Source organism: Dermacentor variabilis, chromosome 5 (assembly GCF_050947875.1).
Source record: "Dermacentor variabilis isolate Ectoservices chromosome 5, ASM5094787v1, whole genome shotgun sequence".
Lineage (NCBI taxonomy): Eukaryota > Metazoa > Arthropoda > Arachnida > Ixodida > Ixodidae > Dermacentor > Dermacentor variabilis.
Window position 1 is genome coordinate 114,978,709 of NC_134572.1, and position 19,982 is coordinate 114,998,690.

Consider the following 19,982-nt stretch of genomic DNA (forward strand, 5'->3'; position numbering starts at 1 on the left):
GTGGTGAAATATCGAGCATCCGCCGTTGCATGTGGGAGGCACACGAGTGCTGCAGCCCACGGGTGCCTATACCGGTAAAATAGGTACAAGCTATAGCGTATACACGCACCAAGTTCCTATGACTCGGGCACACGAGGGGGCACACAGTTTGCTAGAGGACAAGAGGGAAACAGAGGGGGCTCCAGTTTTGTTAACCACGACCATAGAACGCCAGCAGGCTATCAAGCGAAGGAAAGCATAGGGGGCAATACGCTGTGTTTGAAATTTGAATGGAGAAATGAATGAAGAAAAGTGGAAATGAAAGTTGACGAAAAGATAACTGTCGCCGGTGGGAACCGAACCCAAGACATCCGTAGTACGCATGCGATGCACTACCACTTGTGCTACAGCACAACTGGTTGCAACTGGCACAGTTGGCAGCTTTTCTTCATTGTTTCCTACATTTCTGTTTAAGCCACTGCTAATTAACACCTATGCTTTTCTTGGCTTCACTGCCTACTGGATGTGGCAGCCTTGATGCCGTTAAGGTAGCGTACGAGGGTTTATTAGTCACATGCCTGCTCTAACAAGTTCACGTGTTACTTGGCGCTATTGGGCAAAAAAGGCGTTCCACTTCCAACCGCCATGACTTTGAGTGGCGCTGGATAACACTCCTGCAGGGCTAGATCTAGTTATTGGACGGCTTGACGGCCGTCGCTGTAGCGCAATTGGTAGTGCACTGCACACGTAATACGAACTATGTGGGTACCTTTTCGTCCACTTTCATTTCCCCTCTTAGTCTTCATTTTCTACGTTTGAATTTCCACCACAGCTAATGGTCCCCTATATTCTCCTTGGCTTCACTGTCTGTTGCCAGGAGGCGCGTGGTTTCACACAGTTTAAATTGCTACATATAAAAAAAAGGAAATATCATACAGGTACTGCCGTAATGAAGCATACAGTGTGATCCCACCGGCTGCGGGCACGATAACTGTAGCCAAGGTATCGCTTCGCTTCACACAGAACCCAGAACGCGCGTTGGATCTGCGTAACAGTTTCCGACCTTTCTATTACAGCCAGCGCTGGACTGTTGATCACGTACGGAATACGTCTCTTCACTTTTTTCTATAAGTAAGCTGCCTTCTACCTAGCGGTGCAAAGCGGGAACCATGAAAACTAGAACTTACCGAACAACATCAGCTTATGTCAAAGAAAGCATGCAGCAAAGAAAGGAGAAAAAGAAAAAAGTCTGTCGATAGTTACGCCCCATACCCGTAATTATTCCATTGCCACAAACCAGTTTTCCCATAGAATACTTAATGGATATAGCAGCATATGTGCGCAACTTTACCACAATTCCTTGTCATGAGACAAGGGCTAACCGGCTCTGCTTTCTCGCACAAGTATTTCTTAGAAGTGCGTGTATATATATATATATATATATATATATATATATATATATATATATATATATATATATATATATATATATATATATATATATATATATATATATATATATATATATATATAAAAGTTCTCCACAATTCAGTAGGCTGCCATTTTGCTCTGTCTCGTACCCCGCAACAACTGATATTATGGCATGCAGAATAAGTAAAGGCATAATTCGTTATAAGTTAGCGTTGTACAGGCCAGGGTTTTCGATAAATTCACTGCAAGACTCCATGAAACAACCGATGAAGCCAGTACGCCTCCGCATAGCCCGTGCCCTGAATGACTTCCGTGGTTTCACGTAAGAGCATTGTCGTGTAGCCAGTGTGCAGACTTCAGAGCCTGAGCAAGACTGACCCGTAGAGGTTGCCAGGCTAATCCTTTAGCACGGAAGAAGCGGACAGCGCCGTTGACATCACATGGATTCTCGCTATATGCTACCGAGTTGCCCCACGTATATGTCGATCTACGTGTCGATACAATTGGCTTGTGGCGCTCACACGTTATTCGTATGTTGGAAGATGCTTTCTTATAACGGCAAGGAAACGCACAGCTGATAGTGCAGCGCGCTGGTGCCACTGCTTGTCTGGCCTGTTCATAAGCTTTCTTATTTTCAGTCTTTTTTTTTCACACTGACTGAACTACATTTTTGTTCCGGTCCGGCAACTGCGTGACGACTCGTTTTGTGAACGCGAGGGTTGGTTGTGAACTGATCCCATGAACGCCTCCACAGTTGCAATTTTATGCCTCTATAGCTTTATACTTTGTTGAGTTCGTTCTTTCTCTTTTTCTTTTGTCACACGTCGAAGTAGATGAGTAACCGGCGCTTCTAACAAGCTTACAGCATATACGTACTCAGATTTAATAAAACAATGCGCTCATATATCTATTTGTTGATGACAGTGACCCTCTAAATCTTGTGAAAGTCACCGAAAATTCTCGGAAAGCTTTCTGCATTCAGGTTATTCCTTGTAAGCGTTGGTAGAGAACAGTATTTTTCCCGCAAAGATAAAAAAAGAATGGCACAATACAGTGAAAGTGTATACATAGGCGTGGATTTGAATACATTTCATCTTTGGAAATATGTGGCCGACTTTTGACTTTCTTCATCGACTTATTCACTAGGCTACACGGTGCTAGGAAATGGAAATGCTACGGTGCTACACGGTGCTAGGAAAAGGAAATGTGCGGCACATCGCGATGTAATTGTGGTTTATTAATCATCAACTGATTCACTTCAAAACCGTATTATTTACACGTTGTCGTCTATAAAAAAGGAAGTCGGTGTGAAGCTGTCTGCGCGCTTTCGTTTTTATTATCATTATTACAATTATTATTATTACTACTATTATTATTGAAATATCAATTATACATATGCGCACTCCAGGCGGATTTTCGCCGACGGCGACCCCTGTCGTTTCGTATAAAGTCCCAAGTGTGATAGGATGATGATGTGCCTTTCACGCCCTATACAGTGGGTGCGAGGGGGAAGCCTGCAAGGGTTAACCAAGAGGTTGGTGGATTGGCGGTTAATCAAGATGGATGGTGGACGCGCCAAGGGTTCGAGGGAGGAGGGTAGCGCACGGTAGCGTGTTCGAGCGTGCGCGAAAGGAGGATGGGAGAAGGGCGGCCGGTAGGTGAGCGCGCGTCTGCTCCTCTAGCCGAGCCGCGCGCCGCCGCAGCCTATCGTGGCAGGGGCAAAGCTTGGGCGAGCCGAGATGGCTGGTGGCTGCACATGCACCGTCCTCGCGCGCGCTCCTCGTGCTGTAGGTCGCGTAATCTGAAGCTTCGGAGACGCGTTGAAGGGTGAGGAAGCAGAAGCGATCGCTCCCCTCGGTTTGCGCTCTCCATCGGGCCAGCGTTGCGGCAGCGTGTGTTCGCGGTCATCCCGTAAGATCAGTTCATATTTGGTTGTGCGTGCGTGAAACCTTGCTTGCTAATTGGTAAGCGAATCTTCATTGCATTTATACGGCAGATACAGCTACGAACCTTACCTTGTGCAGTTGAGTAATACCTTGCTATCACACCAGCCGTGGCGGCGTGGTGGCTTTGGTGTTGCATCGCCAAGTCCGAGGGTGCGGGATCGAATTCCGGCCTCGGCGGTCGCATTTCGATGAGGGCAAAATGCAACAACAAACCGTGTAACCGTGCATCGGGAGCACGTTAAAGAGCAACAGTTAGTCAAAATTTATCCAGAGTCTCCCACTAAACGGCGTGCCTCACAATCATATCGTGGTTTTGGCACTTCAATGCCCCAGAATTTGATTTTTTCAACAATTTACTATCGATATGAATGATTTGCCTTTCATGCGAAACTGGTACATTATTGACAATGTATGAGTCCTGCATTAAGTTAGGAAAGCTTCGTTCTCAATATGCAATACGAAACAAAAGATCCGAGTGCCATCACGAGTTATTTGCGTCATCTTAGAGTTACCGTTTAACATACAATCAACATTCCCAGTCCACATAGGATACTTCAATCAGGGCACGCATTACCGAGTGCGCTGCACAATATGCAAAATAGATGGGCCAAAAAAAGTTCCGAAACAAGGAAATTAGAAAAATAGATGACGTCTTTCAAATAAACCCAACTCACCCTCCGATATAATTCTGAGGCCTTGCACTATGTGAAGATGGAAGACCAGCGAAGCTGCATTGCTCAATAGTTGTATTAAGTTCTATATGACGGTTATGCTATTGTGTTTGAATAAAGGCACAAACGCATAACTTCGTTGTTTGTTTCGCATTTTCTTTGTATTTTCTGTATTTATTTATTATCTTATTTATTTTTCATTTCTTCATTTTTTACTTATTACTTCTTTTAATACATATAGACTGACGTTTCGACACGCATCGTCATAGACTCGCGTTTGGGCAACAGGGTTCATCGCTCCGTCACATTGTTTTAGAAAGTTCTACTCCTGGAGGTACAACTCCCAAGGTCAATCACGGCGCGCGTTTGACTTTCAGCTGCAGGCGCGGCGGCTGAAACCCTCGCTGCTGTGTATCACGTTACTAGGCGAGGGTTTATTTGTCAATACCTCGGACATCTTGTCCCAGATCCTAGCCACATACAGCTTCGCTGTAATATATACACAGAGTGTCCCACATAGCTTGAGCCAAGAATTTAAAAATGAAAGGCGCGTCGGACACGAATTGAACTGAATGCATACTATCCACAATAGCCTACAGTAACTCAGACAATTTTTTATATTCCCAATAACTTACTAATTAAGTGTCATTACCCAACTTTTTAATTACGACTGAGGACCCCAAGTGTGATAGGCAGATTTGTAGAGCACCTTCAGAAAGCACCTATCGAGTTGTTTCCTTTACGATACGTCTGACGTAGTCCTTTATTTCTGGTTGCAAAGAAATCCCACGAAATATGAAAACCCACGTGACGGAGCGCTTCCGCAGTGGTATCGTGCTGCTCTCAAGTGTGCGTTCGGTGAACAAGGTCGGCTGCCGTCTGATGAAGGCGAAAATGCATGCTGCTGGCCGAGCGCTGCCGATGAGATAAAAAACGCTCTGCCCCTTCCTCGTCGCCAGTAACGATGCAGCCGACCTTGTTCACCGAACGCATGTTTGAGAGCAGCACAAATACCACTGCGGAAGCGTTCCTTCACGTGACTTTTTTATATTTCGCGAACTTTCTTTGCAACCCGGAAAAAAGGACTACGTGTGACGTATCATAAAAGAAACAACTCGAGCGGTGATTTCTGAATGTGCTCTACAAATATGCCTATCATACTAATGTCTCTCAGTCAATAATTAAAAAGGTTTAATTAAACTTAATTAATTAGTAAGTTATGGGGAAAACAAACAATTGTCTGAGTTACTATAGGCTATTGCGAATAGTATGCGTGCGGTTCAATTCGCTTTTGAGGAGCCTTTCATTTTTAAATTCTTGGTTCTAGTTACGTGGGACACCTTGTACACATCATCAGCCTATATTTATGTCAACAGCAGGACGAAGGCATCCCCCTGCGATCTCTAATTACTTCCGCCTTGCACTAGTTCATTCCAACTTGTGCCTGCATATTTATTAATTTCATCACCCCACCCAGTTTTCTGCCCTCCTCGACTGCGCTTCCCTTCCCTTGGCACCTATTCTGCAACTCTAATGGTCCACCGGTTATCTACACTATGCATTTTAACCACACACACAGAGAGACACACACACATTATATATATATATATATATATATATATATATATTTATATTCCGTACTCGCCTAGGCGTACAGCTTAAAGAACACGCGACAAGTGAAACGATCGTTTCGCTATTGATGGGTCCGAATTCCTGAATTGCTGTACAAGCGGAGCCAATGCAATAACGTCGACGCAGCCAGACTATGAAGAAAGGCAAAAACACTGCACGGGGACATATAAGCGAAAGCCCCATAGCGTGTATACGATGACGAAGGCGCGAAGGTATACACATGGTACAGCCAAAACGTGCTCCCCCCATCCGTGTTGCTTCCTGTCCCCGGGGGCAATTTCAGCGCCGAGGCAACAACCGAGTGGATCGCACGAACCGTTTCGCCATTCCGTGCACGCCGGCGCAGTCAGCGATCATGGTGCTGGCGCGTCTTGAAGAACGGGAGGCTCGGACCCGCAACGATAGCACAACGCCCATGGCATCGCGCTGCTGAGCTCGAGGTCGCGGATTTGATACACGACCGATATGCGACGCGGTCGCATATCGATAGGGGCGAAAATTTATCGTGTGCGCAGACTTAGGTGCACGTCAAATGACCCCAGCTGGCCAGAATTAATCTGTAGTCCGCAACTACGGAATGCCCCCTGGTCATGTCGTCGTTTTGGCAGGAGAGGCCTCGGAATTTAATTTTAACTTAGAACGGACGCTCCACGTACGGCTGGCCTCCGTCAGTTGGCGTATGGTTTTTCTGGAAGCGTGTATAGCGCACATAAGCATGAGCGCTTAAAATAGTGATACAGTGTGCCTTTTTAAATTATTTTTTTTAAATTTTTAATCGCACAGAATTTTTAAGAAGTCGCCTGCGGCAGACAGCACAATTCCTAATCCTTGAGCTAGATTACTCGAAGAAGCGGACGTTATTTGACTGAGAACTCAAAATGCCTAATCGACTAATAAGCGCAATTTCACTAATTAAGTTGTCTGCTAACCACTCTAAGGTACATATTCCTATTTAAGAATTGTGGCCGGTGAGTTCGCGAGGCGTATCCACGAGGAACGAATCCTCAGGATGACACCAATTTCGAGAAATTCACTCCGAGAGTGTGTGACGAAATCCGTTGCCGTTCCAGTAACTGTAGTGCTTGAATGCGTAATAGAGAGACGTTTTGATACAAAAGTAAGTGGAACAACAGCGCGCACTTACAGCGAGTTTGACGGCGCATATCTCGAAACTGGTGCCATGCTCACAGAGAGAGAGAGAAAGAGAGAGAGAGAGAGGGGGGAAGGAAGGAAAGGCAGAGAAGTTAACCAGACGCATGTCCGGTTTGGTACCCTGCACTCGGAAAAAGGAGCAAAGGGGCGAAAAGGGTAAAAGAAGGAAAGAGAGAAAGAGCATTAGTCATGCGCAAACTCCAAGGAGAATGCAAGTCTACATACCGTCGCAGAGACCTGTTTTTATTGGTATGATATAAGGAGATGTTGACGCACAATTTAAAGCGCCGGCTACTCCTTAGCTCTTGAATAGGTCAAGCCTACAACATACAAGGCTCAAGATTACATATCAAATAACCTTTTCGTACAAGCACCAGAACTTGTCAAGCAAGATTTTCATAGTGACATTATGATGTAAGAAATACATGGTACATAAAATTATTATTATTTGTTTTGAACACATATATACATATACACAGTTAACAGGAATGGGAAAGCGAGGAGCGGGCTGGCAACTGCCACCGGAAGGGGCACAACGCCTGCCTACTCTTCTGAAGGGAGTTGACAGCAACACAGAAATGGAAGATAGAAAGGAGGGGAGGAAAAAGGAAAGAGGAAAGGAAGAGTAACAGGACAAATCTAAAGACTAAAGCAGAACACGGCAACAGGACAAACACATACATACATACATACATACATACATACATACATACATACATACATACATACATACATACATACATACATACATACATACATACATACAACAGGTACATACAATATACAAGTTAAATGACTCAACAGTTCTGTAGAAGAAAGTCTGAAAACTACAAATGATACTGTCGCCTAATAATACAGTCTCTAGTCAGCGGGTGGTGCATACACCGTGTAAATGCATTATCAAATGTAATCACAACAGTCAATATGACATAATCCACAAGCACACACACATATACAGCGACATGAAATGAAAGGAACATTAAACAAGTTAATAACGGTCAACAATGCCGCTGTCTTCGAGAAACGTTTTTAATGCTTTTAAAGCGCTCTTCTGCAAGGCCGTTGTTGGCCAAGGACCCAAAAGCTTCTTTAAACGGAAAGGTCTGCGGTATAATGCAATTAGGGTTGATTAAAGACGGCGTCTTCGTGTGTCGTGATGTGGGTAATACAGAAGGAGGTGACGTATATCTTCGTCTACAAATCTGCACGGCCATTTCTATGTAAGACCCGCCGTGGTTGCTCAGTGGCTATGGTGCTGGGCTGCTGAGCACCAGGTCGCGGGATCGAATCCCGGCCACGGCGGCCGCATTTCGATAGGGCGAAATGGGAAAACACCCGTGTGCTTAGATTTAGGTGCACGTTAAAGAACCCCAGGTGGTCGAAATTTCTGGAGTCCTTTACTACGGCGTGCCTCATAATCAGAAAGTGGTTTTGGCACGTAAAACCCCATAATTTAATTAATTTTATGTAAGAAATGTTTCGTGTAGGCAGTGCCCAGCCTTAATCGACGAATAAGGGTTTTCATATTTCTGTGAAATGACAATGGAAATTTGAATTCTATAAACGGATCAAAATTATGCAAATTCGAGCTCTTAGAATTCTGGTCAAACCACGTATTCCACACATTTTGAAAGAGGTTTCCCTTATAATGTAGCGTAATTCATTCTTTGATATTGGGAGTGGAACCACATCACCTTTTAGGTGTGCTTGTCATGTTGCTTCATCGGCTGCTGCGTTGCCAAGAATGTTACCTGGTATCCACTGGAATGCTATTTCATGCTTCTCTTGGCTTGCCTTTTTGAGATCTTTGAGTGTTTCGTATATTATGCTATCACTGATTCTTTTTCCTCTGGGCTGCAGAGTGATGTTAGAGCCGCCTGTGAATCGCTGAAAATTACCCATTCTTGCGCATTTCTAACTGAAGTTGTAAATTTTATCGCACATAGGATTGCGAATAGTTCTGCCGTTCTGAACAAAGTCGCACGAGATAACTGTACACCTGTAGACTTCAAATAATGTAACAACGCTTTTGTTGCTTTCTCCGCCAATGATGTGCAAGGCCGTTGATAACAAGTAGACTTCTGAAAATCCTACCATGCTGAGAATTCGTTCCAAGTAGATATGACTTGCAAACTCATTGGCAACAATTCGTAAGTTGCAAAAGGTGGCGTAAGTTAGTTAAATTCTTCATCAGCAAAATTCTGTTAATTAGTCGATTAAGCATTTTGATTTCTCATGCAAGTAATATGTCCACCTCTTCGATCTCTTCGAGAAAATCAGCACAAGGACTAGAATTGAGCTATCGACATCACGTTTCCTTTTTTTTTAAAATTCTGCTCGGTCTAAAAAAAAAAACACATGGTACACCGAGAAGTAAACAATGATTGCATTTTATACTAGTATACTAACATGTTGGGCTGACAACTGCAAGACAACAGGGAAACTCTAGAAGCCGAAAACCGTGGTGTGAACGATGGCGTGAACTCTTTGCATTTTTTGTCTGTCCAGATTACGAAATAAATTCAAGCTAACGGACGACAACATGCGCCTATTGTCAAAGAAAGACATATTAGGCAATCGTTTCTCGAATACATTTTCTGTGCAGTAATATCAGTTACGTATATTCTGTTAGCTAATGTCGGAATTATCCTGCGCCGTCTATTGTGTTGTTGTCTCTGTTACATGGGGGTGATTCAGCTACTCTTAAGCTGCTAAAATGCGGCTTTTCGCCCCTTATACTCGTCACTAAGGCACATTTTATGTGCAGCTGACGTGGTGATATAAACCAAACCAAACCAAATTAAATTGAATAAAAAAGATCGATAGGTGTGAAGCAGAGGTACGGAGATGGCTGTATGGATAGGATTAAATAGGTGCAGGTGATATTCCGATTGAAATCAAGGGGAACACGTTGAATAGGGCAGCATTAATTACCGAAAGAAAACAGCCCACGAACAACAATGCGGACCAAGGCAAATACGACACGACAACTCAGACACTTCGTAATGATGCACCAACAAGCGCAAGTCTGCAGTGTTCTGAATATTGGAGGATATGTGATGCGCACAACAGAAAACCAATGGACTCACACAGCGAGAGAATGGGCAAGAAAAAACGCCGTCGAGGACGACAGAGGATTTGGTGTTGTGACGTGATAGGAATTTTACTGGCGTTTATAATGGAGTCTGCGCTAATGTAGCACAGAGAAAATTGGAGATCGCTGGTAGAGCTAGGCCTTAATGCTAAAGAGGAGAGAGGTTAGGCTGCTGATAGTGATGAGGAAAGTGACAAAGCCTGTGTGGGACACTTACATAGGGTCGCATTCCAGTGCTGCCAAATATACAGACAGTATGACGCTATACATACAACGCCTACCTGATGATGTCAAACGGTGCACCTTCGACGCCAAACAACAACGCTCATTTCCTGAAGTCACGAAACTTTGAATTTTGGGGAGACGTGACTAGGTTCGGCGCGACGAGATAGTTGCGCTTCTCGAGAATTGCGACTGGTGACTTCGCCGGAAAAGGCGCCAAAGAGGCAAGGAAGCGGTGGTCAACTCAAGTTATAGGAGCAAGGATATTATTGGAGTCGCTCATAAAATATTGTGTGCTCTTTCTAGTGGCTGCAGCGCTAACTTTCATATGCGAACACCCTGAGGAGTATAATGGGGCAAATGTTGTCAATGAGTTGAACGCCGAGCTCGACATGTTTTATCAACGCAGTCACTGTCATGTTAGCTATACACTAGACAGCTTCAGTTCACTTTCAATCAATCAATCAATCAATCAATCAATCAATCAATCAATCAATCAACCAATCAATCAATCAATCAATCAATCAATCAATCAATCAATCAATCAATCAATCAATCAATCAATGTTTACCTATATACTTACACAATTCACTTATAGTGACCTGCCTCATCAATGGCGTTCCAGAAAAATATTCTACTGCAATAGTTGGCCTGGAAGACTCGATAGCTGGCAACTCTACTATATAGTTATGAACCCTCTTCCCAACCTGAAAGACCTTTCTTTAAAGCCTCAAAAATGTCTACGAACGAGTAAGGTGCCTTCCAACGTACATACGTGTTAACAAAAGGATATCTATAAGAGAACCCGCCATGGTTGCTTAGTGGCTTTGGTGTTGCGCTGCTAAGCACGAGGTTGCGGCATAAAATCCTGGCTTCGGCGGCCGCATTTCTATGGGGGAGAAATGCAGAAACGCCCGTTTAATTAGGTGTAGGTGCCCGTTAAAGAACCAAAGGTGGACAAAATCAATCCGGAGTCCTCCACTACGGCGTGCCTCATAATCAGATGGGGGTTTTGACACGTAAAGTCCAAAAAATTTTATCTTATTTTTTATTTCAAAGAACATATCGGGCGAACGGAGATACTGCGAGCGCAATGCTTTCCACTCGGCTCATTCCCCTTCAGAATCCTCCGTGCTGATAATAGGAAAGAAATAGCTCGCGCAAACAGAAAGAACAACAAAGTGCGGCGATCTAGCTTGCGCACGGGAGTTATTGGTCTTCTTGCTGGAATGAAGGGCAGCAGCCTCTACGGGCGTTTTGTCCTTCACCGTACTTGAAGCCTGGTCTACCGGACAACGAGGTCCTCGGACTTTAGACTCCACTCACTCACTCACTCACTCACTCCCTCACTCACTCACTCACTCACTCACTCACTCACTCACTCACTCACTCACTCACTCACTCACTCACTCACTCACTCACTCACTCACTCACTCACTCACTCACTCACCTCCCCTCACCTGATATCACTAGCTGCAACACAACTCATTCCATTGTTACCGCCCGCAGTCAGCGCCTACATACGAGCACATGCCTCCGTGCTGTCCCATCGCCGACGGCGATCGAAGCAACCTCGTTGCTTTAGAGCCCCGCGGGAAAGGTCGGCTCGTTTGCCACCGCGACGCTGCGCCAAACGAGCTAGTGGGCGGCACGACCGGAAAACAATGATTCGACGCTGCAAATCCGACAGCGTCCATTGGACGCGCGAAACGGGGCCGAACGTGCCGTCTTGGCACGTCCTAGACAGACGGGCGCCATGGGAAAGGAGGCGAGCCACAAGGAAATATTAAAATACGCCACATGAAACGCCTTCTCAGGGCATCGGAGCTAGAGAGCGCACCGCTTGCTGTCACGCAATGTACCGCGGAGAAGTCACGTCTCCATCGGAAACGCGTCGATATATATCAGCGCGGATGGGGAAGCAGCGCGCGACACACGTTCACGCCGTGCTCGATGTCAGCTTTGGCCTTCTAGCCTGCAAGCACTCAAGAGAGTCGTGCGGTAAGGCGCGCACGGCTGCGCGCCCCGTACAGCATTCCTTGAAAATGTCGCGACGCTGAATCACCTGAACAGGGTCAGGAAACTCGCAGAAGCAAATCTAAAAAGCAAAGCGCGAGTTCGCGAAGAAGAAAGAGATAGGTTTAGATGGAGATGAGTGGCCAAAACTGTTTGCCTAGGGATAGACGATGCAGAGGAAATGGTGGAGACGAGGACACACTCATTGGGTATACATATACGTTTTGGAAGGATTTTAAGTTTGAAGAGGAGGTGACACGTAAACAACTGAGAGTCGGTGTGCAGGATGTTTGTATACTAAATCTGAACGACGACGATCGGTGAAGTGATGAACGAAAAGGAGGAGGCGGAAGAATAACTACGGCTTGCGATATCGTGGAAAGGCGGGACGAAATGAGAACGTTAAGCTATTGTCATAGAGCGATAACTTTCTTCCTATTCCGCGTCCTTTGAATGGTTGGACGGAAGGCGTTCTCGCACGATAAGATGGCGATAACGCAAGCTGGAGAAGGTAACGAGAGGAGTGTGGAAAAGGAAGCACAAGTTGTAGGAGGGGATAGAAGGCTCCCTGATTGGTTGGCGCTCAGGTTGTCTCCTGGTACGGTCAACTTGAACGTACAATGAACGGCGACTTGAAAGGCGATACTCGGAGCGCGTGGTAGCCTGTACTTCGTGCGCAACCGCAAAGCGCTTGGTGATCGCCGAGAGGCGGAATGCCATCATAATGCATCATAAAATGCTCTCGCTTTCATGTGATACAAGAATGCACCATTTCGGTGTCCCTGGCGTCCGCCGGTGGCGCAAGAAGTGCCGGCTGCCAGGCGCTCCGAGTATTGCGTTTCAGTCGCTAAACACTGTACATTAACGGGCTCAATATGCCCTACTCGTTGGGTGGAACCCAACGCCTTGCTCCACCTCACATCCACATCAGTGCATATGCAGATGACATCTGCATCTGGGCTTCTGGTACAACACGCCCACAACTACGTGCGAAATTACAACGGGCTGTGTCATCTACTTCACGATACATACGGCGTCAGGGTTTGCGCTTAGCTGCCGAAAATTGTGCTGTGGTTGCATTCACGCGCAAATCCGTCTGCCGCTACCCGATCTCCATTAACGGTGTCATAATACCTTATGTCTCCCACCACAGATTCTTGGGCATTATCATCGACCGCGGTTTGTCAAGGACGAGGCATGCTAATATGTTGAAGCAACGACTTAATCTGTTTTGCCATGTTCTTCGCTTCGCAACAGGCATGAAATGGGGCCCCACGGAAGGCTCATTACTAAGACTTTATCAGTCTCTTTTCGTAGGCTACATTCGATACAGCCTTCCGATACTCTCAAACGTGAGCATTTCCTGCTTACGGACATTAGAGAGCGTCCAAGCGCAGGCACTCAAAATATGCCTCGGGTTGCCACGGCGTTCCTCCAACAAACACAATTGAGGAAGCCCACGTATGCCCATTACCGATATACCTGTCCCACGAACCACTTCGTGTGTATTTACGCTTACTGACACGACACCATTGCCATCCATTGACGTCGGTTCTACATGAGCGACCGGACAGCAGTTTCACAAGTGCACTGCGCTGCCATCTACCCCCCATAACATCAGGCTATGCCCTTCCATATCACCCCGTCAAACCACCATGGGTGATGGTTCAACCTTCCGTATGCGTATATGTCTCCGGCATACTAAAGAAATCATTGGTTCCCCGTCAGTGGACTACAACAACTTGCTCTCGCGTACATCTGGTCAGAATACCAGACATATGTTCATGTTTACACAGACGGCTCCGCGTCACCTAAGGCATCGACAGCAGCTGTGGTGATACCAGCCCAACAGATGACTCGAGCTTTCATACTAGACCATAATTCAACATCAACCGCTGCAGAGCTTGTGGCTATTCGGGACGCGATTCGCCACATTTGCGGGGAAAGGCCTCAAGAGTGGTGCATTTTCACGGACTCAAAACCCGCGCTGCAAATTTTGGGATGCTTCCTGCGCCACGCCGCATATCAGGTTCTGGCCATGCAGATCACCGAGCTACTTTCATACGCTCAAGAAAAACACCACCGCATAGTGTTCCAATGGATCCCGGGACACTGTGGGCTCAACGGTAATGAGATGGCCGATGCTGCAGCAAGGCGCGCCCTCAGCAATGGCCTGCGAACTGTCGTGCCATTCTCCAGACCGGACATCACATGCCTCCTGTCGGAATTAATGAGGAGTGCGACGAGAAGATATTGGGCCCAGCCAGACGCTCGTCACGTCCGCCTTAAATGCCTGGATCCCGATATGAAATTTCCCATTCTGCGTGGAATTCCACGCCCTCATACATGCCTGATACACAGACTGCGATTAGGCGTCGCCTTCACGCGCAAATATTTGCACATTATTGGACGGACAGACTCCCCGGACTGTTCAGTGTGTGGCGCTGTAGAGACTATAGAACATGTGCTCGTGGTGTGCCCTGAGTATGCGCGAGAAAGACTGACATTGGCAGATACATTGAGACATTTACACAATGGACCACTGTCGGAGGACCTCTTGCTAGGCGCGTGGCCACAGAGTTGGCAGACGACAGAGACAATGCGTGCACTTTCACGTTTCCTAGGTGACACGGGCCTGGACTCACGCCTGTGATACCAGTTGTGTAATGTGTCATTCACCTCGTTCCTCCCATTATCATCCCTCATTGTGACCCTTTTTCTTCCCCTCTTCCCCTTCCCTTACGTAGAGTAGCAGGCCAGATGCTCCATTATCCGGCCGACCTCTCTACATTTTCCAATCATTAAAATACTTGTTCTTGTCCAACGCCTTGCAGCGGTGTGGACGAGGATTTATGTCATTTGACTTGTCCTTTGAGATATTTGGGATGCTTTACAACTTGGAAGACGCTCCTGGGGAAAGCTTTAAATATGCTACACAACACGCGACTTCGGCTGTCAGACATTCTGGATTTGAACTGCGCCCCGTTAATGCGCCTATAGCATTCCTGCGGTATATACAGCCCTCCCAACGAGACTCTGTTAAAAATTTTCCTGTTAGCGAATTTTGCATGCGTGTATGCGTTACTGTGTGTGTGTGTGCTTTCATTTTCGCATCCTCATCCTTTTCACGTCTCACCGCAAGCGGCGTGCCAAGTCTGTCACTGTGCCAACCTCTCCAGATGTAATGAAACGTTCGCTTAGACAACTAGACCCCTTAGGCAATTCTCGTAAATCTGATCAGCAGAAACCAAGATTTTGCTTTTCAGATTGCGGCACATCAGTTACTTCGACTCCACGCCGTGGGAATCCGTGAAGTTTCTCTATTAAGAGGAAGAAAGAACTTGAAGAAATAAAACGAAGGACACCGACCAACATAGAAGTACTAAAAAATGAAAAAAATTTAAAAGACGTTTCGGCTTCGCTACGGAAGCCTTGTTCACAATGGGATGACGGAAGGTTCATGGAAGCTTATGTATGCTTTAGAATGTGACGTAAGCAGCGCGTGTATGACGGGGGGAGGGTTCCCTCATTTCGATTAAGCGTGTGACGTGTTTTTTGGATCTCCAGTGATTCCAGATACAGACGCGATTTTTGGTTTCTTTCTTGGCCGATAATTCTCGAGCGATCCCAGTCTATATTGTGGCCCGTTGCATCCGTGTGCTCGGCAAGGGCATTCGACACTGTACGCTTCTTTTCGACATCTTTCTGATGCTGCCTCAGTCTCTGTTTGAAGTTGCCCGATTCACCGATGTATGCGTAGTCACAATCTGCGCAGGGTATCTTATAGACCACGCCGGGAAACGATTCTCTCGGAAGCCTGTCCTTACCGCCGACGAGCGCTTGCCTCAGCTTACATACGGGCACGTGCGCCACCTCAACGTCATAACTGCGTAGAACGCGAGACAAGGTTTCGCTTATCCCTGGAACGTAAGGTATGGCAGCACGCTTTCTTGGTCGGGGATTGGTCGGACGAGCAGGATTGGACAGACGGCGCTCCACAGCAGTCAAAAAGGATGTGGGGTAGCCGCTTGCCGAGAGATCACCTCGCACGTGGTCCAAGTCAGTGGAACGGCTTTCTGCTGTGGTGCAAATGCGGTTCGTACGGTTGAGCAGTGAGGCAGCAACCGACCTTTTGTGAGCGTCTGGATGAACGGATTGAAAGTTCAGGTAGCGGCCAGTGTGTGTGTCCTTACGGTACACGCTGAACGAGAGCCGTCCATCGCGTCTTGTGACAAGTACATCTAAAAAAGGGGAGTCTGCTGTCGACCTCTGTCTCAACTGTGAATTGGATGGCCTTTTCTTGACTGTTTAGGTGCGCAGTGAACGAATCCAAAGCGCTGCGCCGAATCAGACAGAAACAGTCGTCCAAGGTCGATTCAAATAGGTCGCGAAGCTTCGGGCGAAAAGCGGTTCAGTACAGATTGTCACCGACATCAGCATGAGGGGTTATGGGAGCAGCGATTGAAGCGCGACTAGGTTTGGAGGGAACAAACATTGGGAAAGAAAAACGCGTTTTTTAATTCAAACGAGACACAGTTGGATTCATTCAAGGAAAATAAAGTTCCTAGTCAATTTTATATATTCGTGACGAGTTAAGAAAATACAAGTTTAATTTTATTATTATTAATAAATGCATTTCTTTCAGCGCCCATCGCTACAGGGGGCGTTGACGCCACTATCACTCGCAATGCAATGCACGTCTTGAAATGGGCAGAAAGGCGCACTCGTATCACCTGTTGAAATACGCCCCCCTCACAGTTTGTGCTTTCTTGCTTGTCGAAGTTTGTCTGAATTTGGTGACGCGGGTAGCTTCACTGCTTCTTAATCTGTTCAGTCAAAAGTAGTGAGTTACGACCGCCAGATAATTGTGTAGTTGTTTTCGTGCGACTGCGCTGCCCGACGGGCTTGGCATCCAGCAATAGGATCAGCACTGTACACCTAAAGCTTTCGTCGGCCTCCAAAGAAAGTATGTTCTGTGCAGGGATGCGATTTCGACAACCGTACGGCTGGCCTTTTCCTGCATCGCTTTCAACGCTGAAAGCTCGAAACGCCCATCAAGTCGAATGGCGGGGCATTTGAATATATAGCTCCAAAGGAAGAACAACAAAACAAATTTCGCGCCTTCGAAAACAAAATGACGTCACTTGTGCTTTTAACGGACATGGCGTCACATTATTTTTTCTTCCGCCGGAAGTGTTCCCACCACATACAGATGGCGCTAAGCCCCATGGACCGCCGATGGACCGCCATGTTTTGAACGTATGGGCTCCTATGGAAGCTTCGCTACCAGGTATATTTACCTTGAGTCGTCCACATAGCGCAGGAAAACTTTTGGCCTAGGGCTGAAGGACGCGAGAGCACGCCTTTCCAAACATTCCATCGTAAGATTGGCAGCGGTAACAGAGACGGATGCACCCATTGCCGTACCGTGGACTTGCCTGTAGAAGATGTTGTCGAAACAGAAGTACGTGTTTCCAAGGCAAAAACAGAGGAGCCTCTTGAGGTCGGGAACGTCAATGGGCGACCTGTCTGGCAAGATGTTGGCTCTGCTTAATGACCAGGACACTTACGTCCGGCTCACTCGGGACCCGACCTTGAAGGTTCAGAGGGACTTCCAGACTCTCCTGGCTGACGTGTTCCGCTTCGTAGCTCCCGAGCGCAAGTCTTTGTATTTCAAGCTTCTCTGTCATAACGGTGCAGCACCTGCACTTTATGGCCTACCAAAGGTTCATAAGCCTAACGTCCCCCTACGTCCAATCGTCGACTACACTCGCTCCCCTCTCTACAAATTGTCCGCATACTTGCACCAGCTTCTGGCTCCTCTCGTCGGGAAGAGCTCCACGCACATGAGCAACTCCTGTGACTTTATTGAAAAAGTTCGTGACGTGTCTCTAGACGACGACGAGGTGATGGTTTCGTTCGACGTGGTATCGCTGTTTACCTCAATTCCGACTGACTTGGCTGTGGAAGCATGCACCTCTGCTCTGGAATCTGACAGGACCTTGCCAGACAGGTCGCCCATTGACGTTCCCGACCTCAAGAGGCTCCTCTGTTTTTGCCTTGGAAACACGTACTTCTGTTTCGACAACATCTTCTACAGGCAAGTCCACGGTACGGCAATGGGTGCATCCGTCTCTGTTACCGCTGCCAATCTTACGATGGAATGTTTGGAAAGGCGTGCTCTCGCGTCCTTCAGCCCTAGGCCAAAAGTTTTCCTGCGCTATGTGGACGACTGTTTCTGTCTGATTCGGCGCAGCGCTTTGGATTCGTTCACTGCGCACCTAAACAGTCAAGAAAAGGCCATCCAATTCACAGTTGAGACAGAGGTCGACAGCAGACTCCCCTTTTTTAGATGTACTTGTCACAAGACGCGATGGACGGCTCTCGTTCAGCGTGTACCGTAAGGACACACACACTGGCCGCTACCTGAACTTTCAATCCGTTCATCCAGACGCTCACAAAAGGTCGGTTGCTGCCTCACTGCTCAACCGTACGAACCGCATTTGCACCACAGCAGAAAGCCGTTCCACTGACTTGGACCACGTGCGAGGTGATCTCTCGGCAAGCGGCTACCCCACATCCTTTTTGACTGCTGTGGAGCGCCGTCTGTCCAATCCTGCTCGTCCGACCAATCCCCGACCAAGAAAGCGTGCTGCCATACCTTACGTTCCAGGGATAAGCGAAACCTTGTCTCGCGTTCTACGCAGTTATGACGTTGAGGTGGCGCACGTGCCCGTATGTAAGCTGAGGCAAGCGCTCGTCGGCGGTAAGGACAGGCTTCCGAGAGAATCGTTTCCCGGCGTGGTCTATAAGATACCCTGCGCAGATTGTGACTACGCATACATCGGTGAATCGGGCAACTTCAAACAGAGACTGAGGCAGCATCAGAAAGATGTCGAAAAGAAGCGTACAGTGTCGAATGCCCTTGCCGAGCACACGGATGCAACGGGCCACAATATAGACTGGGATCGCTCGAGAATTATCGGCCAAGAAAGAAACCAAAAATCGCGTCTGTATCTGGAATCACTGGAGATCCAAAAAACACGTCACACGCTTAATCGAAATGAGGGAACCCTCCCCCCGTCATACACGCGCTGCTTACGTCACATTCTAAAGCATACATAAGCTTCCATGAACCTTCCGTCATCCCATTGTGAACAAGGCTTCCGTAGCGAAGCCGAAACGTCTTTTAATTTTTTTTCATTTTTTAGTACTTCTATGTTGGTCGGTGTCCTTCGTTTTATTTCTTCAATGCTTCATCCCGACCAGACGGGCTTCCGTCGAACCCTCGATTTCAAGAAAGAACTTATTCCAAAGAAGACGGAGAGGGGGGTCGACATGAGGGCACGCACTCTAGCCAACCATTCTGCACAGACATAATAGGATTAATAGACGGGGTGATGAGTTCAGATGAAAGAGAAGAATAAAGTTCAATGCACCTATAGAGTAGCCTGTCACTGTGCTAACCTCTTCAGATACGATTAAGTTTTCCCTCTGTATTTTTTGACGCACAATCTTGATGCACTTTGTTGCGTTTCGCCTGCGACACGTGGTCTTGCCGGCGCGACTGCGGCGGGGCGGCAGACATTTTGGCCCGATCGTCGTCGCCGCAACACTCATCGCCAGGTGTTTCCAGGCGCGTCTGCGGCGATGCGACCGCCTAGGGATCCTCCTCGCATTCCAGTCATTGTGCCCGAAACAGGCGATGCCAAAGCAGGGATCTCATTCCAGTTATTGGGCCCGAAACAGGCGATGCCAAAGCAGGAATCTCGTTCCAGTCATTGTGCCCGAAACAGGCGATGCCAAAGCAGGGATCTCATTCCAGTTATTGGGCCCGAA

General features: G+C 47.0%; 1 protein-coding gene across 1 annotated transcript; it reads left to right on the forward strand.

Annotated features, from left to right (window-relative positions):
- Window positions 1-17,659: 17,659 nt before the first annotated feature.
- Window positions 17,660-19,628, forward strand: LOC142583624 (uncharacterized). The gene is made up of 2 exons (XM_075694116.1): window positions 17,660-18,243; window positions 19,619-19,628. Exons 1-2 carry the CDS (start codon window positions 17,660-17,662, stop codon window positions 19,626-19,628), a joined length of 594 nt encoding a protein of 197 aa, XP_075550231.1.
- Window positions 19,629-19,982: the final 354 nt, after the last annotated feature.

Excerpts from the sequence above, each read along its gene's own strand:
- LOC142583624 (XM_075694116.1), top strand. The coding sequence starts at position 17,660 with ATGGGCGACCTGTCTGGCAAGATGTTGGCTCTGCTTAATGACCAGGAC.